The 23,857-nt window shown below is 48.6% G+C and overlaps 1 protein-coding gene across 2 annotated transcripts; it reads right to left on the bottom strand.

Moving 5' to 3' along the window:
* Positions 1–1,093: 1,093 nt before the first annotated feature.
* On the bottom strand, positions 1,094–20,988 carry PIGU (phosphatidylinositol glycan anchor biosynthesis class U). 2 transcript variants are annotated; one of them, XM_059480711.1, is made up of 12 exons: positions 20,801–20,988; positions 18,970–19,034; positions 17,631–17,690; positions 16,076–16,138; positions 14,710–14,819; positions 12,960–13,060; positions 10,917–11,014; positions 8,779–8,933; positions 8,126–8,269; positions 7,220–7,344; positions 5,302–5,444; positions 1,094–2,599 (listed from the first exon to the last, which is right to left on the bottom strand). In XM_059480711.1, exons 1-12 carry the CDS (start codon positions 20,928–20,930, stop codon positions 2,486–2,488), a joined length of 1,308 nt encoding a protein of 435 aa, XP_059336694.1. In that variant the 5' UTR covers positions 20,931–20,988; the 3' UTR covers positions 1,094–2,485. The 2 variants fall into 2 exon arrangements, with proteins under 2 accessions (XP_059336694.1, XP_059336695.1); XM_059480712.1 differs by lacking the exon at positions 5,302–5,444.
* Positions 20,989–23,857: the final 2,869 nt, after the last annotated feature.

The following is a 23,857-nucleotide window of genomic DNA, read 5'->3' as shown; positions in this document are numbered from 1 at the left end:
CTGGCTCTGCAAGACACAGGGGATGTTTCTGGCAGCTTCCACTCCTTTAGCCACCCCTCTACCAAAACCTGGTCACACAAACCCAGCACAGGAGGCCCTGGTGGCAAAGGACCCTCACTGAGGGAGCCAGCTTGGGACTGGCAGCTGAGGAAGGGAGCTGCTTGCTCAGGGACCTGCCAGCCTCAGGTGCCTCTGGAGAAGCCCCTGCAGACCAGGGAAGAGGTGCAGTGCCCCAGTGCAGCCCCTTCTCCCTGATGACACCCCCAAACCACTCAGCCTGGCTGTGAGCCTCCATTTATGCCAATTCAGGACTTCCTGTGTGCCTTGCCTGGTGACACGATGGCCTTGATGCCTAGCCCTGGGCCCACTGCAGGCATTTTTGGGCTGTTCCCCATCTCCACAGCAGGCCTAGTGGGTGTCTGCTGCATTGTCCCCACCAGCCTTAGACAGCAGTGGGAGTCTGGAGGTTCCTGGTACCTGGCATTTGGTCACTGGCAACACTTGGTAGGGACCAGACACTTCTGGTGGCCCCAAAAAGTCCTCTGAGACCCTGGTCAGGAGCCAAGACAGGGTTCCCAGTCCCTGCCCAAGCTGCCTTAGCATGGCAATCCCTGTCCCTGCCCCTACCTCTGACAGTGCTTCTGTCCCATCTCTGTTTCTGTCCCCACCCTTCCATACCCCTGATCCTGATTCTGTCCCTGTCCTTGACGCTGTGCCTGCCCCTGCCCTGTCCCTTCACCCGTTCATTCTCCCTGCCCCTACTCTGCCCTTTCCTCCTCCTTACCCTTGACCCTGCTCCTTGTCCTCCCCTGCCCCAGTGCTGACCCCACCACCTTCCTCAGGACTCTTTGTGTCCAAACTTGCTCCTTCAGGACACCGAGACGGGGCCAGCGCAGGGGGCCGGGAGTGGGCCCAGCCCCGGGACCAAGGGCAGCTCTGCCCAGGCCAGGCCGGGGCGCTGCCCCACAGCCGGGCTCTCCCAGCCTGCCCCACAGCCCTGCTCCATTTTTTGTCACTTGTTTCCTCCCCAAGCCGTGTTTGCTTTCAGACCCCTCCCGTGCCCTCACCCCGCACAGCCGGAGCACACACCAGGTGTCCAAAACTCGCACAGTTTTATTCATTTCGCTCCCGCCGGGGCCGCCCCGGGCCGGGCGCGGCTCCGCCCCCAAAGCGCTGACAGAAGTGCAGTAAGGCAAAAGTTGGAATTGTCCGGAAGAAAGATTTCTACAACCTGCCTGGGCACACCATCCATCAGCTGCTCCGCACCCGCTGCGTTTGGGCTCCGTGTCACATTCCCAACCCCCGGCTGTCCCCGGGAGCAGCGGCGATGCCCGAGGCGCTGTCACACCCCGGTCACTGCATCTCAGTGCCACCCGCAGCCTGCAGAGCTGGTGGCTTCACCCCACAGTGTCACATTCCGGGGGCGGCAGCAGCAGCTCCAGGGTGAGCAGGTCTGAGTGCAGAGAGGAGTGGGGGGGACCAGGGGAACTGACTGAAGGGAGCCCCGTGCACAGCCTGGAGCCCAGCACTGACTGGCACAGGGTGACACAGACAGGTGCACATCCAGCAGCGATAAGCAGCTGTGGAACAACTCCGTAACAGCAGTGGCTGAGACTCCTCCTGGATTTGGTCTGGGGCCTTACAGGGAGATTGTGACACCTCCTGGTCCCAGCTGCTGCCCCAAGTGATCACAGCAGCAGTGTGAGCCCAGCACTGCCAGGCTTTGTCACCCAACAGAAACTGGGAGCAGTGGGAGTCCATCTCCTCAGTAGTATTCCCTCTGAGACCTGCAACGCCTCTGTGCAGCTCCTGGCATGGCTATGTTGCTCCAATGGGATAGAGCAGTTACCTGGTACCCACCATGCTCCTGATCCCATCCCAGTTCTGGTTCCTACTCGTGTTTGAGTGCTGAGGTTACCAGGTGTGGCAGCAGCTCCAGACACCATCCAAGGTCATTGTCCTTGGTCACCCAACCCTTTCACAGCACCCACTGTGACTGAGCACATGGGATTCTTCCAGATCCCTCACAGCAGAACCACGGAGAAATGGAACCTGCAGCCAGGCTTGGGGCACCAGGTACCCAGAGCCTGCCTCGTGCCAAGCAGGAGCATTACTGGTCAAAGCAGTGAAGGGGAAGATCCCCAGAGAAGCAAACATCTCCAAGAAGCAGTGGTGGAAATCAGTTCGTGGTCTGAGCTGCAGCCCTGGGTTTAGCTCAGACACTCCTGCTCTTGCTGGACTGCCCAGAGCTGATGGCTGAGGTTGAAGTGAAAAGCACAGCTGAGGGGGGAGGCACTGCAGCTCTGAGAGTCTGTGCTGAGCCTGCAGCTCAGTGGTTATTCCCAGAACCTCAGCCCTTTCTTCCAGTAGGTATCATTCCCAAAGTCAGACTTCCTTCAGGGAACCTTCCCCACCCACCCCATGCAGTCCAAGCTTTGCACGTTCCTCGGAGTGGCCCATGTCCCAGGAAATGGTGCTGCAGTCCTTATTTGAGAACCAGCATGGCCTCTGTCCCGTCCTGCCGGGTCAGGTGCAGCCCGTGGGTGAGGTAGTACTCCCGCCGGAGGAAGGCATAGAAATAATCTGAGACGAGCAGGATCTGTGGAGTGACACGTTCACACACATCAGTGCTGCTCCAGAGCAAGGAATAAACAGGGACACGTGCTGGTGACAGGCCCTGTTGGGGGTTAAGCAGCTCCTGGGCTGCTCAGCACAGGCTGCTGGAGGAATCACTGTGGCCTTGGGAACACCTGGTGCATCCCCTTGCCATGTTAAGCCAGGGGAGACTCACATACAGTAGCTCCATAAACTGGCCAAAGTGTAGGACAATGGCAGGTCCAGCTGTGCCACAGCTGCACCCACAGGACTCCTTCTATCCAAGTGTTGTCCCACAATCACAGGGTCATTTTAGCTGAGAAAGACCTCTGAGATCACCAAGTCCAACCTTTGACTGATCCCCCACTGTGTCACCCAGCCCAGAGCACTGAGTGCCACATCCAGGCATTCCCTGGACACTTCCAGAGGTGGGACTCCATCAACTCCCTGGGCAGCCCCTTCCAATGCCTGACCATATTTTCTGTGAAGAAATTCCTCCTATTGTCCAACCTGAACCTCCCCTGGCACAGCCTGAGGCTGTTTCCTCTCATCCTGTCCCTGTTCCCTGGGAGCAGAGTCTGATCTCCCCAACTGCACCCTCCTGTTGGAGGTGCAGAGTGAGAAGGTTCCTCCTGAGCCTCCTTTTCTCCAGGCTCAGCCCCTCCAGCTGTTCCTGGGGCTCAGTTCCCTTCTCTGGCTGTTCCAGCCCTGTAATGTCCTTCCTGAACAGAGATGCCCAGAACTGTCCCCAGGACTGGAGGTGCCTCAGCAGTGCCCAGCACAGGGGACAGTCACTGCCCTGCTCCTGCTGCCACCCCATGGCTGGTGCAGGCCAGGTGTCAGTGGCCTCTTGCCCACCTGGGCACACCAGGCTCCTGTGTAGCTGCTGTTGAGCAGCACCCCCAGGGCCTTTCCAGCCACTCTGCCCTGAGCCAGGACATGTCTAGCTGTACTGAGGCACATGGTGGCACTGTTCCCACTCCTGGGGCCTTGAGGTGGCAGGAATGGGTGACAGGGGATTCTCTAAAGCTGCAGCCTTGGGAAGCTGCCACTGCTGGGGCAGACTGGGCTGTGGCAGGGACCTGCTGGCTCAGTAGTGCCATTTGTCACAGCCTCTTGCAGTGGGACTTTCCCACAGGACCGATGCCTTCCTCCATCTGGAAACAGGAGCAGGTAACCAGAGTGGAAAACCTTCTCAGTGCCAGCCTGAGCTGATAGTTATTGTCCTCATGTCCTTGTGCAGATGCCACTTAAAGCATCCCTTTGGCACCAAGCACTGCTGTGTACTCCAGGTGACAGGGGCACAGAGGGAGGGACAGTCAGAGCCTGCCTGGGTTACTGTGCAATTCAGCACAGAAAAACACAGCAGCTGCTGCAGAGGCTCAATGGCAGGAGAGGAGGGGATGGAGGAGCAAGTGCAGAGCAGGGGAAAGAGAAACAGGGCTGCAGACTGCTGAGGTCAGGGGAGAGAGTGTGAAGGAGAACAGACCCAGGGAGAGGGCCAGCCCCAACAGCCATGATGATCTGCTGGCTTTGCTGCACTGCTGACAGGTTCTGCCAGTGCAGCTGGTTTCACCTTTACCTAAGCTTCTCTGCAGATATCTAAATGGGAAAAGAAAGAGCTGAGGTGGGGATGAGGGCCAGATTTTCTCACGAGAAAATCAGACAAGAGACTTGATGTCTGCATTTACACAGAGCACAAGACCTTGCAGGACCTGCTATGACTTTCCTCTCAGGTAAGAAATAAAATCCTCTTAGAATATCAACAGCTGCTATTTCCAGTTAAAGTTTTACTATTCCTTTCATTACATAGGACCCGTAATGAACCATTCCCAGTTTTCTATCAGCCTCTCTTAGCAGAATCTCTATTCTCCCTTTCAACCTGTGCAGTCTCTTTTGGTTTTACCAAATAAGTGTTTCCCCCATTAATCAAGGGTAAGAGTAGGTGATTTTTGCCCCTGGCCAAAGCATTCCCCTGGCTTTAGGAGAAACAGACAAGCATAAATGGCTGAGGCACATTCAAACCAAAGGCAGCTTTAACATGAAATGAAGATTCTGCTCACCCACAGTCAAACTGCCCCAGGGCTCAGGTACATGACAAGCAGCACAGAGAAGAGAAAGGACTTACAAAAGGTTGTAGCACCTGTGTACTCTGAGTTCCACCCTTCAAGGGTGCTAAGCTCTGCTCTCCCTAAGGCCAGTGAAAGTCATGTATCCAGAATGGCCTCAGGAAAGGCAGGGAGGGCAAGCCCTGGCATCACTGGGACCCTGCACGTGCTGCCACATCTCAGAAATACTGCTGCCATGTCCTTGAGCATGGGCAGGTCTCATTTGTCTGTTTTCTGGCCCCACTGCTACTGCCCTGAGGTTTTTCCATTTCCCCTCTTAGCTCTCCTTCTCCCTTCACTTGTGCTTGGCCCTGCCATCCTCGGATGCTTTTCCTTGGCCATCAGCAGCAGAGCACAGAACCTGCAGCTGGCCAGGTTGGGTTGCTGAGCCACAGCTCACACCACAAGAACTCTTTCCCATTAGTGTGCCAGGGGGTGAGGAACAGACAGAATCCAGGAGCAGAGCCAGGAAGCTGCTGTGCAGGACCACACAGGATGCAGAGAGCCAGCCCCATCCTGCAGGATTCCCTGCTGCTGACAGGCCACCCCCTCCAGCAGCCTGCCCACAGTGCAGCTCCATTTGCCTCACTCTACTGACCTGCCCTATGTTGAAAGTCAACGTGATGGCATAATAAAAATTGGAGTTGGCACTTCCTGCATAAATCCATAGATGCCACAGAACAGGGAACAGGAAGGAGCAGAAAATGAGCACACATGACAGGATGAAGATGTTCCGGAGGACTGTAAAAGAAAACCAGCTGTTAAAATGATGTATTACTGAGCAGTCATGGTCACACAACCAGCAATGGTATTTGGGGTGTGCAGGGGGTGAGAGGGACTTGCCAAGACATACTTTCCTCCAATAACCTTCCACAGGTTGCTTTAGTAACTTCTTGGATAGTGGTTATAAGAAATCCACTATATTTCCATTAAAAAAAACCCAAACTTCTGCCTTTGTTGCAGTGTGAAATCCCCACTTGCAGCTCTTTCCTTCCAGATCCTGCATCCAAACATTCTTTCTTGGATGACTTTGGCTTTTTGGTATCTACACTACAGTAACCAGCAGCCTGCAAAGGGGCCTTGCCAGCAGCACCCAATTTGGAAAGCAGAGCAGCTTAATCCCTTGCCTCATCAAGCTAATGGCAAAGGAAAAAATGAATCTGTGGGTTATAGGACAAGATACTTTCCTGGGAGGTGGCAAGGAAATGAAAGCACCATAAAAGGAAGAAACTCATACAGGCCAAAAGCACTGACAGACACATGCCACGGGGAGGTGCAAGGATCCAGCAGTCTGCCTATGTGCCAGGTGGACAAAAACCAAGCACAACTTTGTCTAAAAGAGCTGGGAACCACCAGGCCAGGAGAGCTTTTGTTTTCTGTGAAGTGCTTATGCCTGTCCTTTGGTAGCAGTGCTGTAATCCATCCCGACCCTCGTGCTGCTGTGCTTGGCTGCAGCTCAGCCCATGCCCACCACCCTGCAGTTGGGGGCAGAGGATGCTTTGGGAGCATTGTTGCATCCAAACCTTTTCCCACCTAGTTTAAATTTCTTGTTCAGAAGGTCTGCTCACACACTGCAGGGTGGGAGCCTGTGACAGATGATTGTCCCTCTCCCTGCATGTTTGGAATGTGGAACTGAACTATGCTGAGCAAGCACTTTAAGAAGTTCATCACCTGCTACAGCTGGGATGTGTTCAGGGCCAGCCTGAGGATTCCTGCCCTGTTTGATCACAGCTGCTGAGCTCAGCTCTCCTGAGTCTGAAACCCACAGAGCAGATGGTCTCCAGGTGTGATCATGTCTCCTTCAACAGGCAGGTGAGCTGTCCATGAGCACACCTGGCCTGGCTTGGAGGAGGCTGCAGTGAAAGGCCTGGACAAACTGGCATGGTTGGTCAGAGCAGTTGGTTTAAGCAAGAAATGCCAGAAAAAATCAACACTTCCAAATCTCCCCATGGAAGCAGGTTCTACAGACTGAGCCTGAGAATGCACAGGAAGCTCTCTGTGATTTCAGGAGATAAAGAGGGTCTTTTTGAAGCATTTAAGAAAGTCTGGACAACTGCTTGGAGTAACTCAGTTACTGTCACTCTAAGCAATCAAGCAGATACAAAACAAAGCACAGCTGCAAGATTGAGCACTTTAAGGCTGGGGGACTTGGCAAATGCAGGAGCACTGCTCAAATTACACAGCCTTAAATGGGAGTGAAGCATCTGGAGGATGCAGGACTGCAAAAGGTTCTTATAAAAAAGATAATCTTCAGAACAAGCTGGAGAGAGGGGGAAGATAAGGTACAAGTGAAAATTCCCTCCTTGACCAATTTCAACCCAAGTCCTAAAGACATGTTAGGGACTGTATCACCAGAGGAAAAACCTCCAAAGCCCAGCCTCCTTCCAGACACCCATGGAGGCCATGAGAGCCTGTGAACTTGGGTGTGGTTTGGCTTAGTGGTGACCATTTAATTTAATTATTTGGCAGGCCCTTTTACATTCCAGATAAGTAATAATCAAGCACAAAGAACTTACATCTGTAAAGGTGGCTCCAGACTGGAAGGAAGGCCATGTACAGGGCAACATCTCCCACCGTGGGATAGGACTTGAAGATGGAAATGATGGCGAGCTGGACAAACAGGAAGAACACAGGGTGCTCCCTGGAAAGGAAAACAAAGGCTAAGGGGATGCAGCAGGGCCTCTGCAAACTGCAAATGAATATCAGCAAGGGCACAGATGTGCTGCAGGACAGGCTCAAAGAGGCTCCTGCAACCCTGTTCTCTGCAGACTAGGCTCCAAATGCTGCGTGGGGTGGATGGAGCTGCCCTGCAGAGCAGCAGGGTCAGGGGAGGCACATCTGCCACAGCCCTCACCCAGCAGCCTCAGTGCACGTTCACAAGCTGCACTGTGCTTCCCAGCTCTGCCTTATTCACCACAAGCAATTAGCACCTGCCCTCTGATGGTAATTTGGAGAAGCCCAAAGCCCACAGTTATCCCTCACCTGATCTATCCAGTGCAAGCCAAAGGACAAGCTCACTGAGAATCCAGGTGTGTTAATGGGGGTTTTATCAGAAAGAAGTCAATGAAGTCAGATAGAAAAGTCCCCAAGTTTCCACATTTTTCCTGTCAATGAAGAGCTGGAAGTTCCAGCCAGTTCTTGCTTTCTGACTACAGTGCCTCATGCTGGCACTTGTACAGCCTCCATTTCTGCTGCCTCTGTTGATGCCTGCAACACAGAGTTGAACTGGAGAGCCCAAGTCACTCTGTTTAAGAGGAACTGAAACTGAAGAGCTGAAACTATGGGAAAGGAAGAGGATAAGCCCTGTTAAAAATCTTTTTTCAGGCTTGTAGGTCAAGACATCCAACTTCAGCCCTAGAAGCATTCACTGGATAACTTAAGAGTAAAAAAAAAATGTGGTAGAGAAAGACATTCATACTTACTTTAACTTTATTGCCAAGGGAATGGTGTAGAAGAACACATTGATTTGAAACACACATACAAAGAAAAGACTGAAGTGTTCAAACATCTCTGCAAAGAAGTACCAGAAAAGGCCAATATTGGGTGTCAGGTCTGGAACAGAAAGGCTGAAATTTGAAAAGAAAGTCATGGTAAATTTTTGAATGGTTGTTCTTCCCTGCCCTGCTTCTGTTGCATTAGTTAATCATTGTGTGCTACTGGATGTAGGTCCTAAATTGTAAATCCATGAAAGAGAAACCAAATGGATGAAAACATGGAGAGCAGGTTGAAATCCTGCTGAGGAATCTTTCAGTAGGATTTAAGCCATTCTCAAGCAGACATTTCTCCAGAGAGAAATATCTCACAGCCATGGTAGCTTAACAACCAAATCCATTTCCAGTCACTCAGTAGAAAACAGCTCCTGCCTTTAATTTTTGCTAATATTTATTTAACAGAAGTTGGAGCTGGCTAATGGCCACTTTCCTCCACATGTTCTTTCTTTTATTGCATTGCCAGTAAATCACAGAGCACACACTTCCTGGGTCAAGCACACACCTGTGTGTGATGGGCACGAAACAGTCTGTGAGGGCAGGGTGGGGCTGGACAGAAACCCATCAGTAGGAATCCTTATACTTACATAAACCCATAAACAGATGGGATAAAATCCCAGGAGTTGAGCAGGAAGAAGGAGAGGCAGATGATCACCACCAGGCTGCACAGGTACAGGGATGCATACTGCATGGTGTAGAGCCAGAAACTTTTGCTTTTCAGTTTGACAGGTATGAACTGGCGCTGAAAGAGAAGCAGAAGCACCTCAGCAGGGGGAGAGCCACAAAAACGTGTGAGTGTTCAGAACATCAGCTCAAATTGATGAAATTGATTCAACATTGGCACTATGGCATTTGAAGAAGCAGCTTTCAAGCACAATTTGCTTGTTGTTCTTCACTCTGGCCAATTAAGTCACAGACATTGCATGCACTCCCAGAGCTGTGTTTGAAAATACAGCAAAGCTGGTCATTTCTGCTTGCAGTGAGTCCCCTGTGTGAGCACACACACAGGAGTAAGATTTACACCCCTCCTCACAGCTGCACTGGTGCCTCAGATGTTTGCAATACTGCACTGGTCCCTGTCTTCTCCTGCACGACCCCACCTGATCCCCTGTTCTGGCTGAATGGTACCTTCTTCAATATTTTCCCTTCCTGTGCTGGGAAATTTATGTCTGTTTCTGACAGCCATCCCAAAACCTTATGTGTGAACACAGAGGCAAAGAATTCATTTGATTGTGCTTTAGTTATGTCTGTCTCTTCAGTCAGAATTACCCAGGCTGGCTCTTAGAATTCTTCTGATGAGCTCTTGTTCAATATGTTCTTGAAGAAAAAGGGGGTGACCAAAAGCCCTGCTCCAGAACCCTGTGGCCCCAGGCCTGGCCTGGCACTCCTGCTCTACTGAAATCAGGGCAATAGGACATCCACTGAGTTCCTAAGCACAGAGGAGCCCCTCTGAAAGCTGCCATCCTCAGACAATGTCCTGCCACTGCCACATGTCCTCGTCACATGGCAGGGATATGCCACTCCACCAGTCCCCTGACTGCCTGTGTACAGACAAATACACACAGGGGCCAACACCTTGGGGATTGCTCAGCACTCTGCAGCTCCAGGTCAGTGATGTGGCTTTTCCATTTGGCCCTGGTACTTGCAGTGACAGGAGATGTGCAGAGAACCTGTCCTGGCTGCTGTGGGCTCTGGGTTTTCTCAGTTGTAGCAGGTTTAATGTCACTTGCTGGGACAATGGAAGCAACATTACCAGAAATTTTGGCAGGACAGATTGAAAATAGCAGGAGAAAAGTGATTTAATTCTGTACAAAGAAAGTTCATTTACAAATTTAGATAAAAGGACACATGCTGGCATGACTGCCTTTAAAAGTTGCAAATTAGGCAATCATATCAAAGCACTTATTGTGTTTGTGTTGTATTATTGTTTGTGAATTCCAAGTACAAGGCTTGCACTTCACTCCTAATTTACTTTGACTAAAGTTAAAAGAGAACAAATGAGGCTAAAATATTAAAGATACAAATTCTCCTAAAATTCATCAAACTGAAAAAGCAACACTGACTACACTGTTTTTCTCCTGTAAAGATTAATAATAATAAAAATTCTGAAAAAAAGTAAGAGACATTCATGTCAGAGCAAGAAAATTAACTAGAACTGACTCCCATTCTGTCTGGAAACTCAGAGATTTGAGAACAGGCTAGTTAAGTAAAGATAAGGTATAAGCATCATCAACAGAAGCAACAAAAAAAGCCTGGTGAAACATACAGCAGCATTCAGAATTGTAAGAATTTCAAATACTAAACATTATCACAAAGTGATCTGTGAAATGAGCTGAGCCTCTGCTGGCATCACAGCCTCACCTTGCTGCCAAAGCAGGATAAAATTAGCAAGGGCAGCCCTGGTGGGAATCAGGGTCTTGTTAATGGAGAGGGAGAAAGAACAACCAGCCCCAAACCAGTATTTTTGAACTTCTCTGGGTCTGAGCCCTTCATTGCTGCCCACACAACACAAAGAACAGCACTTATTTTGGGGAAGCTAAACACACCCAGCTCTGCAGACTCCCTGCTCCCTTCTCTCCAAACACAGGCATTCCCATTCAGGGTTCACACTTGCCATGGCTTGAGGAGAGTCACTTTTGCTGAAACTCTGCTCTTGTCTGAGTCCCCTCCCCAGGACTGTCCCTGCACAGCTACAAGAAGGCACCAAGAGTTAGAAATCACCTACCTGTAGAAGGTAAAGCAGTGCTGGAGCAAACAGTGTGAGAGGGTAGAGTGACTGGTATGTTGCTAAGGCCAGGAACACAGCACTGAGGAAGGCACTACCTGCAAAGAAAAAAAAAGTTCATAAGGAACTTTTAGTATAAACAGCCATACAGACAGCAAGTCCAAATGGGAAGAATCTCTTAAGCCTCTGCAGGGGATTCACAAGTATCAGGACACCCCTTAAAGGAGTTTTTAGCAGAATGTATCCTGCAGGGTGTCCTTTGTTAATGACATTTTGAATGGAGAATGACTCATTCCATAAGAACAAACCACTGGCTGGTTTCTATCTCCTGTCATTCACACACAGAAAGAGACTCTCATAATTCAGTCTATTTAAAGCCCATGCTGGCTGCTGTTAATGCATGGGAATGCATTCACTTCAGTCATATCTGCATGTAAGAACTGCCATACTGGGCTTGCTGGATAACCTCATCACCAGAATGTGTTGCAGCCTCAGCAAAGCTGTGTGCAAGAGAGCAAGCAAAGTCTGCACTGAAGGAGTGGAGTAGCATTAGTTCTCCTTTACTGATACCAAAACTGAGGCACGGAAAGGATTGGCACAACTTTTCCAAGTGATTTTGTAAGGATACATGTCTCTATTGAGGCAGCTTTATTTGAGGTGTCTTAGTGTTGAGCACTCACATTTCTCAACTAATAACAGAAATATTCTCAGCCAATTAACAGAAAAAAATGTCCAAAAGATCTCAGGTTAAACAACAAAAAAATGCAAGCAACCCAGTGCAGTAGCCTGGTTATAGCTACAGACTCAGTGGAAGTCCTCTGTAAAAACAGAGCTCAGACAGCCCAGGGCACAGAACCACTGTGACTGCTGACAGCAAACACTCAGAGAGCTCCTCTCTGCTTCCTCCTCTGAAAGGGAAAACACAGGGTTACCTGGTGATGAGCCTCTCCTCTCTTCAACTACTCTCTCCTGACAGAAACCCCCCTATCCTGGATTTTACCCAGTGTTCAGTTCTGCATGGATCTAAATAAGTGATTCCCAGAAATCACAGCCATAACCTGAGATTCTCTTTGCTCACTTAAACTCCAGAATGCCACACTCCCAGTCAGGGACAAACCACCAGACAGTTTTGTCTATGACCAAAATTTTGGTCTCAGGGTATCAGTGAACAGTTAAAAATCAGTTTAACTAAATGGACTCCACTTGTTTGCAATTGCAAATGCTTTTAAATTAAAATATCTCCTGACTCAATTAGCAAATAATTACAGGAAAATTTTCTTTAGATAAAAACCATCTATATCAGCTTTTTTTTTTTTTTTCCCAGTGCCTGGGTCTGAGCCCTGCTGGAGACAAAAGACCAGACTGACCTTTCCTCTGATCCAGCAGAGAACTCCTTAAAACTTAGGTGACTATTACAAATCACATAGGCTAAAAGATTTTAGCACTGGGGAGTCAAAAGAAACAGAAAGCTGGCATTATGCAGAAAATTAATGAAACAGTGATTCTGACATAATCTACTCCACTGGGCTGTTTTGAGTCTTTGGTTGTTGCTTCTGCTTCCCCAAAGCTTAATTAGTTCATTTCAAACCATGTTTACAACTGTGAGTAAAAGCCAAATAATAGCTGCAAGCAAATGCCCGCTTTTGAATAAAAGTTCAAGGAAAAGCTTTGAAAATAAATTGTGTATGACATTTAAGTGCATAGTCACATACAAAAGAGCAACAGAGCCTTTCTATTCTGCAACACACAGACATGTTTCTTCCTGAATAGAAAGCTATTTGAAGTCAACCAGGAAAAGGAGTCAGTTTTTAGTGTAAACTCTCATAAACACTGAGGTGAAAGTAAGTCTCCACTTGACTAGAAAGTCTTCTGAAGTCACAAATTCATGTAGAACTTTCACCTTGTTTCAGTCCTGCTTGTGCCATGTTTCACTGAGATCTTTGTAGCAATCCTATCTGCAAAGCTTCTCCTGGATTTATTTTTTGCTACATTTCTAATCTTTCTAAAAAGTCCTAAAGAACCCACTTTTCTTCACTGAGTTACCTTTTATTGTAGCTAAAATGAAGAATGCAATGACAGAGTTGTTGATGGCGCAGGTGGACTTTGCCACACAAGACATCACAGTGTAGGGGTTTAACAGGTAGCTGAAAAAGAGCAAAGCTCAGGTTACATCCAAAGGACCATCTAATTAAAGAGATGCTCAAAGAAAAAGAAAAGATGCACTTTGCCTTTTCTTTTTGTTTATTTACATTTGATGGGATCCTCTCATCAGCAAATTAATTCAGCTGAACAGGTTCTTCAATCTGAAGCAAAACCAGACCCCTGGATTGCAGATTTGAACACAGGGGCCACAAGGAGCCCACTACAGAAATGAAACAAACATTGGGAAGAGGTCCAAAATGCAAGTTCTGGCCTAGAAAATGACTACCAAAAATGCTTCTTGCTTTGCAGAAGCAGTATACATTTATCCAGTCAGATCTAGGATTATTTGGTCCAAAGGAAACTTTTTCTGCTACTCACACCTACTACTTCTGAAGAGGAATAAGTAGAAAACACAATGGAAAGAAATCTGAGACATAAGCAGAGTTTCCCACAACTCAGGCTCCTGCTGTGGCAGAGCAAGCCTTTACCTTTACCAAGGCACTATCTGAGCACAAAACCAGCCAGCTATGCAAGAGTGACACATTTTAACTGGAATTGCAGAAAAACTCTTAGCAACTTTACATTCCAGAACTCAGCCACACTTTGGTTAGCAAGCATGCAAGCTCCTTTTGAAAATAAGAATTACAATAATCTCATTTAAGTAGGTTCAGAGCAAAGAAAAATTGTATTGGTAGTCCTCCAAACCTAAGTATGACAATGTAATGATCAGCCTTGCCAATAACTGAATTACTCATCAGAGTCAGCAGACAGGGCTGACGATTTCCTAATTCTCTCTTTATATTTTCCTGTATCTCCAAGTCCCAGTCTGTCTTTTTCAGTGTTTCCAGAAGGCAGCTCACAGCAGGACAGGTACAATTGAATGCCAACTTTGCTGTGGCAATGTACAAAACAGTCTGCAATTTACCCACTTTACCCTTCTGGCCACAGGGGCTGTGCCATTTAAAAATTTAATATGAAAATAAGAAAAAATGGCAATTTATCTAATGGAGAGCTCTCTCTGATACAGATCAATTTGGATAATTTCTTTGTGTCAAAATAGAAACTTTTTAAAAAATCTGTAACAGTAGGCACCTTGCTTGTATATTAATTGAAGCCTTCTGAAATAAAAAAAATGTTTTGTATATAGAAGAACACCAAGACATGAAATTAATAAAATGACAACATGAAAACATCTTTTAACTGTTATAAGCAATTTGGGATATTCAAAGTGTGAAATTTGGGATATTCAAGTTGTGATATTCAGCACACACTCAGATGTTTTGTCCAGCTGCTGAGAAATTCTCTTAACTTTTCTGAAAAAGTTGGAAGGCAGAGGATCATTTTGGCAACATTATCATACAGGCAACATAAATGGGAATGTGATCTGTGCTGATTCTTGTTACCCAGATAATGGGCTGCTGAGCCCATCTCAAAGGGCCTGAGTGCATTTACTTGTTGGCAACAAGCACATGTAAATGCATCTGATTTTCATGTTCAAACTGAGTATTCAGGGCCAACAGGAAATTCAGAATTTTTGTGGGAAATAAATCCAACTTTTGCCAGTTTTTGAAGGCCCAAATGAGACAAACAAACCCCAAAGGGAGCTGAGGAGCCAAAGCAGCCCACTGCAGCCTACAGGAGCAATACTTACAACAGTGCTACCTTGAGGGGGATGTAGTGCATCTCCATGGGTGTCTGGATGAGTTCAGCCACATCTGGTGCATATTTATCCAGTTCTATTAGGAGCTTCTGCTTTTTGAACTGAACAAGGGAGAATGATCAAAGACTGTTAGAACAGGAAAGCCATTTTTGTGTACTACTTGTGTAATTCTATTTCATATTACTCAGCCAGTTACCTGGGGTTTCTATTACTGTGGAGCATATTCAAGCCCCTGGTGTGAGCTAGAAGTTATGTGAGGAGTTGTAGAGAACAAAAAACTCCCATCTTTCCCCAAATACTTAAAACCTGAAATGAGAGTCAGGAGGAAGCAGATAATTTCTACTGTTTAAACTTCCTTAATTACCTGTGTCTATGTCCAGACACAGCTGCCAGTGAGTTCACCACACTAGAGTCCAATATTCAATCTTCCTGACACCTCTCTGGATCTCTAATGAAAAGCTAACTTTATAAATTCACTGTTCAACAAACAAGCCCCTGAAACCCAACCCCACACATATGCACTCTTTGTTGTTTTAAATATGGATACTTCTATGACAAATCTCTCTTCAATCTCTTTTGTTTTAGAAGGCTCTCTACAGAGACAAGAGAGCAATCTGAAATATGAACTGACTGAATTATGTCATAGTGAGACAGAAGGACAGAGATGCTAGCAGTGAATTCTCAACAACCAAAGTAACTCACATGTGGAATTCTTACAGGCCTGCAGTTCTATCCTGGGTTATTTCCTTAACCTCAAAGTCAGAGGACAGGGAACAAGCTCATAGCCTGGTGGGAGACCACAGAGATGCTGTAGAAAACGCAGTCCCCTGCTGATGCTGATACCTAATCCCCACCCCTCTGGAACTGCAAAGAGCACAGCACTGCTCACATAAAATGTTCTTTGAGAGCTGGGAAGAATCACTCAGCTCCAAATACACATCTTTATCATTTGAAGGGAGGAGCAGTATTTGATGTCACACTTTCACCATGCTCACAAGAATGATCTGTGTCCCCTCAGAACTGCTGGAAGGTTTCACTCCTTCCTTTACACATTTCCAGTCTGTGTATTACCTCATGCTCATGTGCAAAGAAACCCTCTCCAGGGTAGAACACCCAGGCTAGAGAAAATTGTGCTGTGATCACCTCAGAGTGTAGCTACAGACACTGTAATAGTGCCACAACAGAATTTAAAATGCCTCAGTTGTCTGTCACATTCAGTCCTGTTTATCATTAAAATATGACCAGATTTACTGCAACAAGAACTTGACACCACATCCTCTGGCACATCTTTTCTTTGGCCCAAGACAATTATATCTGCTGGGAGAAGAGGACCAGCAACACTGGGAAGTCAGCTTACCACAACTTTGTTGAAGTCCTGGATTGCCAAGTAAAGGGCAACAGCAGTTAGCACATCAGTTATCTAAAAAAAGCAAGGGACAGGATGATTGTAAGCAAAACAAACAAATGGAGAAAAATATATTGGTCAGCATTTAACAGGAGCTCTGATCTGACTCAGCTCAGGGGAACAAAACACAAGCTTTAAAAATCCTGAAAGGCTGATTTGTACAGTGCTCTCACACACCACTTCACCTTGAAGACACGAGCTGAATAAAAATACTTATATTCACAAAACACAAGAATGGGGAATTAAGAGGAAAGAAATTGCTCATGGAGAACAGCACATGAGAGCAATAGAGAGAATCACTGGTGTAGAGAGCACAGCAACACTAGGGCAGTGCCAGCTGGCTGAACCCACCTGGCCACCAGGGCAGGGTAACAGTGCCCTGAGCTGCCCCAGAGTGCCCAGGCAGCAGCACAGGGCACACTGGCTCTGCACAAGCCCTGCCTGGCAGGGACCTGGGCACTGAGGCTCCCCTGGCTGCTGTGTGCAGCCAGCCACAGCCCCTCTGTCCTTCTGAATTGTGCACAAGAACTCTGAGAACAATTCACAACAGACATGTGGGGGATGAAGCCATTTGTGCTCCTTGCCTGTCTGGGGTTTGGCAGACAGGAACAGCAGCAGCACAGGCATCGGGCTGGGGGGACACAGGATTGTGTCACCTGGAAGAGGCAACCTTTGGAATTCAAAACAAAATGACACCTTCCCCTTTCTGTGCGGGGATACTTATCTAAGCAAGAACTCACAAAAAGGAAGGAATATGTGTGGAAACCCAGGGCACACAGGGAATATTTCTCTGTCTGCTCTGGGGTGCCCTGACCCCCAGGGGAGCACTGACTTTGACCCTCATTCATGGAAAAAGTTTCCTAGACTTCAAGACAGGAAGTGTGAAATAGATTATAGAGAGCAGTGCAGGCGTATCCCTTGGTGAGAAATTTAGGTTCAGGGATTTTTAGTATGTTGTGGATGGAAGCAAGATGGAGGGCACAGGGTGTCATCCTGAGTTTCTTCTTCATGCTTCTTCTTCCTTCTTCTTCATTGGTTTGGGTGGCATTTTGTAATTGGGCAGAAAAGTCCCATTGTGGGCTCTTTGGGATCAGTTATTGGGTTAAAAGGGAAAATAATCCAGGTGTCAGTTCTTAATTGGATAGTTTAGTCTTAGAAGCCCTTGTACCAAGAGACTGTTGCCATTTTGTGCATTCTAATGAAAAGCTGCTGAACTCTCAGTAGTGAGACTGTTTTAGTGATAAGAAATAATAAACACTTGAGTCCAAACATGAATTACTGTCTCAAGTGCCTTCAATCCAGACCAACCAACAACTGGTACCACCGCAAATATGTACAAGAAGGGGAAAGCCTGAATGTGGGTTTGTGCAGGCAAAGCTGCCTTTCCAATTAACTGAGCTCAGCAGGAATTTGAGCTACAGGGAGGCTGAAGGACTGAAAACAGAAAATCACACTCAGCATTTCCCTGAATGGGACCCTTCAGGAGAAGCTTTCCATGAGCACTTACCATGAATACCAGTTCAGCATATTCAATTAGGAAGTGAAAGAGATAGATTATCAGCGGGGTCTGAAAGAGCAAAAGGGAAATCCATATCAAATACTGTCCAGATGAAATACTGGTGATTTGATGAGACAAAACACCAGAGTTGAGCAGTTCTACTAGACAATGGCAAAGGTAATTTCCTTTGGTCTATACTCCAACACTGGTACTTCAGAGCAAAGTGATTAATCAAAGCACACTTATTGGTCTTTTTCCTTGCAAAGTCCTCAATGCACTTTACAAAAGACACCATCAACTCTGAAAATTGTATTCTACTCCAATTTTTTATTTCTATTACAATAGTGGTAGACTTACAATAGAAAGCATACAAAGACCAGCTTTAGAAAGTAATTTCTTATAGAAAATTTATTTTTCAGCTTGTCTGCAGGTAATTTTGAAAGATTTCCTATATAGCTGGTTCCCCTGCTGTTTAGATGTGTCTTTTATAGTGCAAAAAGAAGAAAGCATGTTAAAAACATAAAGAAAGGGTTACAATTCTATCATTCTCTTACTCCTAGAGTTTTTCCCTTTTAAGGTAAGAGGAAAAGTATGTTTCTGAATTATTCCCATCACACAAAAGCTTAGTCTGGAAGGACTATATTTACATGCTGCAAAATCAGCCTTCACTGTGAGAAAATAAATTTCTTTTAAAAAGTTTAAAAATTATGTAATGGTCTAAATCAGCATGGGGGGATATTTCACAGTCTGGGAGAAATTCTGTCTAAAGAAATAGAATTTATTGGAAAGAATCCAGTTTTCAGAGGATACCAGATTCCTGCTTCACCCCAGGGACACAATGTATGAGTGTACCCTCATGTCAGCAAGGGCATTCAAGGGCACAAAACCCCACAGGTGCTTAAGTGCTTTTGTAGGAACAAGGTGTTTTCAAGATGAGGAATAAATAAACTGCATGCTTGTGCTAGTATTAGAATTTCTGCAAATGCAGAGACTCCAGGTGCTGATACCTTGTAAATCCTATCAGACTCACAGTGACACTGTCCCTGCTCCAGTTTGTGCTGACAGAACAGCTGGGTGTGAGCAGAGTATCTGACTTACTACAGAGCCCCCCTGTCTCAAAGCTTCTTTATGCACTGCCTGCTTCTGCACAGGGAATTCACTGGGAATATCTGGATTTCCTCGTGCTGGTCACTGTGTAACCACCGCTCTGTGTAACCACACAACCTCAGGTTCTCTGCAGTCTCTGGGACAAAACAGGCCCCCAGCCTTCTCCAGGCCCCGAGCTGCCAAACTGAGACCCCTGCCAGTGGAATATCACATTTAAAACCCAGCATGCAAGCCAACCAACCTCATGAAAAATAGCTCCAGAGTATGGCGAGACCCCTAAATCCAGCAGAGCTAATCCTTCGACCACTGAAACAGACAAAACACCTGCATTAGAACCCCGGGATGTGGGAAGTGAGAGATACCCTGAGGGTAAAACTGCAGTTTCAAAATACTCCAAGAATATCACCCATAGAATGGGTGAGAGCATACCTCCCAGAGCCAAGAGCCAGCCAGAACAGATTCACCCCAGCTCTGTGCACGTTCCTGCATGGGCACTCATCACCTGCTGATTTGTTTCAGCTAAAAATGTTCTGGATGAAATCTTTTGCACTTCATATAAATCACATGCATGATATCTCCTCCTTTTGAGTGACCTATTAAGTGACACATGGCATCTATCCTGGACAAATATTTAATTCCAAGAGGACAGCCACAACATAATACAGAGCTTGAACTGTTTTGCCTCATTAGATGTAGAGAGGCCTCAAAGGTCCCAAATCACAAGGGAAGAACAGAAATGAACGCATATTGCTGGGCAAAGCTAAAAGCTTTATCTCTTGTTGAAACTTCCTGACATTTTATAGCCTTAATTGAGCTCCTTTGTGCTCATGGAGTTACAGCTTGCCCTGCAATGCATGTGTGTGCTTTTCCAAAGAATCTTCACCCTCCTGAGCACAGGGGTTCCCTGGACTGAGCAGTATGCAGTGAAAGAAGCCAAGGGAAATGGCCAATTTGTTCAGAGGGAAACAGGCAGGACACTGCAAGAAAATACAAGAGGTGCTCAGTTCAGTAATACAGAAATATTTCTGTTAGAAATAGATTCTGGCTGCCATCAACTTCCTGTATGGTGACAGCCCAGACTCTTCAAGATGATCCCACTTTTTCCCCTTTACTACCTAGATACCTACCTTGATGCTCTAAGGTGGTATTTACAAAGATTCAATAATAGCATAGGAAGCATGAAGTGCTATACACTGTGGAGCAGAGGCCTCAGGTCATCAAATGCTCTTGTACTTTTGACCTTTATTACTTCTGGCAACACTTTTCCACCCTAAAACTGCAGATAATTTTACCTGCATAATAACTGGATACCAAAGGGACATCTTCAAAATAAATTAAGGCTCCTAAGGCTCAGATGATCCTCAGCTGACCATCACTGAAAAGCCCCGATTACCCAGGACCTCACTCAGCCTTCAGCAGGGAATGTGAATGGCCGGAACGTGTGGGACACCAGCTGACCAGGGAAGGGGACCGGGGCCCGTGCACGGCACCCTCACCGCGACACGGTGCCCGTGGGGGACAGCGGAGCCGAGCCCGGTGGAGCCCCGCGCTCTGTGCCGGGCGGGTCGCGCCCGTTCGTGCCCGTGTGTGACGCCCCGGTGTCCCGGCCAGCCCGGCTGCAGCCCCGGCCTGTGCCCGTGTGTGACAGCCCCGGTGTCCCGGTAGGTGCGAACCGCGGCACCCCGGCTGCAGCCCCGGCCTGTGCCCGTGTGTGACACCCCGGTGTCCCGGCCAGCTGCGAACCGCGGCACCCTGGCTGCAGCCCCGGCCTGTGCCTCCAGCCGCGCGGCCCTCCCGGCCCCGGAGGCACCGAGCACCCGCGGGCTCCTCCCGGGCACGGCTGCTCAGGGCCCTTTCGTGCAGCCCCGGTTCGGGCCCGGCCGAGCACGGGCCGGCCCTGCCCGGAGCGCAGCCGGGCGCTCGCACCGCGGGGCCGCTTCTAGCCCGCCGCCAGGCCGGGATCGGGCCCTGCCCGCTCGGCTCGGGGGTGCCGCCGCCCCGGCTCCTCCGCGCCACCCCCGCGGGGCTCGGCCCGGCCAGCAGCGCCCCGGCCCGGGCTCGCCGGGCCTCACCTCGCTTCCAGGCGTTTAGCGGGGACGCCACCTCGACCCGCTCGGCGATGAAGGCGGCGAGGCTGGAGCGGTAGAGTGCGGCGCGCACCGTCACGGCCGCCAGCACCACCAGCACCAAGGGGGCCGCCATCCCGGCGCGCGCTCCGCCGCTGCCGCCGGCTGTAGTTCCCGGGCGGCGCCGGGGAGCACGCCGCCAATGAACCGGCCCGCCCGGACAGACTACATATCCCAGCGGCCCTCGCGCCACATCTTCCCGGCACAACTCGGAACTACGGCGGCCGCAGGGGGGCTAAATTAGCAGGAGCGCGCTTGGAGCGGCCAGGCGGGGGTCCCGATGCCGTCCCCCGAGCTGTCCCGTTCGGGTCGCCCTTGCCCAGGACGGCCACAAGGGACAGCCCCTCCTCCGCCGGGGGACAGGGATGGGTCTGTCCTCGAGTGCCATCGCGCTCCCCGCGGGCCGTCCCTCCCGCCTGTGGATCACAGGTGCCTCTGGATGGGAGCTCTGCCGGGGCAAGGCCTGGCGGGCTGGGCCCAGCTCGGACGAGGAGCGCCGGTGGCTTCTGAGCCGTTCGGAAATCCCCTCAGACAGTTCTTTATTTTTCAGGTGTTTCACAGACCCCCACGGTATCTGCCCGCGTGTTGGCTGGGCTGTGGTGACAGTCAGGGCTGTTGTGAGGGCGCTGATTTGGTTTCAGAAGGCTCTTGGCAGACCCAGGGTCTCAGTCTGTGTGGGTTCCACAGCTCCAGAGCTTGGGAGTTCTGGGAGACTTTCAATCACCCGCCTTCCCAGCATGGACCTCCCTGCTGTTCTCAACAGCTGCTCCTCCATCCCCAGCACTGGGTACGTGTGCAGCCCGTTCACACAGTCTCACACAAAAATAGCCTTTACAACACCTCATCTGAATGGAGGCAAGTGGAAGGAAGACATGATAATCTCCTAAAAATGAGCGACAGTGAAAAACACATTTCACATGGTATGTGAAGACAGCAATTTTCATGTAATTAAAACTAGGATTTGCTGAGTGTACTGGGCTTGCCATTGAGAAGAGCTGGATAATATCTAAGTCAACATTTATGTTGCATTTATGCTGTAGAGTTGCACCCACCTGCAGAAATGGAGAAAGGCTGAATTCTTCTGGGATGTGATCCCTAAAGGCTCAGGTGACCCAGCATGTGCTGTGCCCAGGACTGGAGAGGCTGGTGGGGTTAGCTGCTCAGTCACATAAACTTTATGGACCATGGCTGCTTGGAACATGAATCCCTTTGTGCTACAGAACCATCTTCAGCTGGTCCCTGGACAGTTTCCTGCTGTGCTCACTGGGGTTCAGCTGCTGCCTTTGTAAGGCTTCTCTCCTCCACTGCCACAGACAGCAGAGCTGGTGCTGAGGCCATGAGGAGAGCTCCAGTGCTCAGCCTGGCGTGGGGCAGCTGCTCTGCTTTGGGCTCTCTGGCACAAAGTGTGGGTTGTGCTGGTAAAGCTGCTCTGAGAGTGTGGCTCTGGCTGGCCCTGGGCTGTGATGGCCCCAGGGCTGACCGAGTCTGCCACATCCTCTGGTAAATCAGGGTGAATTCATTCAAGTTAATTTATTTGTGCAAGCATCTGTGAATAGGAAGCCAGAAATGCTGATTCTTCTTTGCAGCTGTTCACAATGGTATCTTGAGTTTTCTGATCAGAAATGCTTTTTTTGGTGTGCAGGTTCTCTCCAAATGGCAGTTTGCCATTGCCTGTGACTGCTGCTTTGCTGAGTGACTGGCACACAGTGGTGTGGTTAAAGCTGCACTGCTCCAGGGTGCTGATTGTGCCAGTCTGAGCTGTGCCATGTGCTGCCCAGCAGTGTCTGATGCAGCCCTGGGGAGATTCAGATAAGCCCCGAGGAGTCAGATGTGGAATCATGCCACTACAGTTGTTCTGTGTTTAATTAGTGTGCAAAGCCAACCAAAAAGAAAGGTCAAAGAATAATTAATGATAAATGCAGCAATGCTTTCTGGAGCATGAGTTTGCTCCAGCACTTCTCGAGGAGGAGATCCCAGGGCTAGCAATGGAGGGAAATTCCTAAACTAATTGACATATTCAGCCCTCTCAAAGCATCAAATACATCAGGCAAATATGAGAGGGTTGAGTACCAGTTGCTATCTGATGGCCACTGATTTGGGGGTGGGAGCTGCTTTGAGGAGTTGCAGTAAACACACACACAGACACAGACACACACACACTGTGATGCTGCCTTTTGTCTGGCAGGAACTTCTGAAGCCACTCTCAGCCAAATGAGATGGAGGAACAGACCTTTACAACCCTTGGGGTTGTTACAGGCTTCATGGAAATCAAAGGAAGTTTCAGGAGACCCAGGCAGTTCGTTTTGCACAGGCAATAGTTTGGGACCTGGCAGTGTTGCTGTGCTGCTCCAAGTCAGCTGGCACAGGAGTGCCGGGGCAGGGAGGGATGACACAGAACAGAGGAGAGATCTTGGGGCTGTCAGAGACTCATACTGAGCTGAACAGAGACTTCCAGCAAAGAGCTGAAAGGGCACACACCAGAAAACTGAGAAAACTCTGGTTTGCTTAGTTAGCGCAGCAGGGTTTTTTTGTCTTTTTTTTTTTTTTTTTTTTTTTTTTTGTTGTTATTGTTGTTGTTGTTGTTCTGGTTGTGGTGTTTTTTTTTTGGGGGGGGGGGGGTTTCCAGAGGCATAAACCTGATCTTCTGAGTCCTGGTGTTTACCCCAAACTGATGACAGTTTTTGCAGCACTGGGGCATTTACTGTCTATCCTTGATTCCTGAAATTCCTTGACTCTGCAAGTGATTTGGTGGTTGACTCTGCAAGTGATTTGGTGGGCCCATGCGCAGAGGGCTGGGTGTGCTAAGGCCTGGGAGCAGTGTGAGGAGCTGCAGTTTGGGATCTCCTGCAGTGGTGCCAGCAGCAGTGTGACAGTGTGACAGTGGAACGCTTGTTGGTCCACACAGGGAGCAGCAAATGCAGCTCTCAGGGACCTTCACATTGCCTGTCCTGCAGCCTCCAGGTGTTGATGCCTTACAAAGAGAAGATCTGATGGAGCCAAACG

Source organism: Ammospiza nelsoni, chromosome 12, assembly GCF_027579445.1.
Source record: "Ammospiza nelsoni isolate bAmmNel1 chromosome 12, bAmmNel1.pri, whole genome shotgun sequence".
In the NCBI taxonomy this organism is placed as follows: Eukaryota; Metazoa; Chordata; class Aves; order Passeriformes; family Passerellidae; genus Ammospiza; species Ammospiza nelsoni.
The sequence above is the reverse complement of the archived record's forward strand: the minus strand, read 5'-3'. Positions and strand labels throughout refer to the sequence as shown.

What these genes read in the sequence shown, in the direction of transcription:
- PIGU (XM_059480711.1), bottom strand. Translation starts at nt 20,930, where the DNA reads ATGGCGGCCCCCTTGGTGCTGGTGGTGCTGGCGGCCGTGACGGTGCGC. An exon ending in AGGACTTCAACAAAGTTGTG is followed by an intron (nt 14,820 to 16,075) that starts GTAAGCTGACTT and finishes TCCCTTGTTCAG; the next exon opens with TTCAAAAAGCAGAAGCTCCT. An exon ending in TGACTTTCAACATAGGGCAG is followed by an intron (nt 2,600 to 5,301) that starts GTCAGTAGAGTG and finishes GTCACTCCACAG; the next exon opens with ATCCTGCTCGTCTCAGATTA.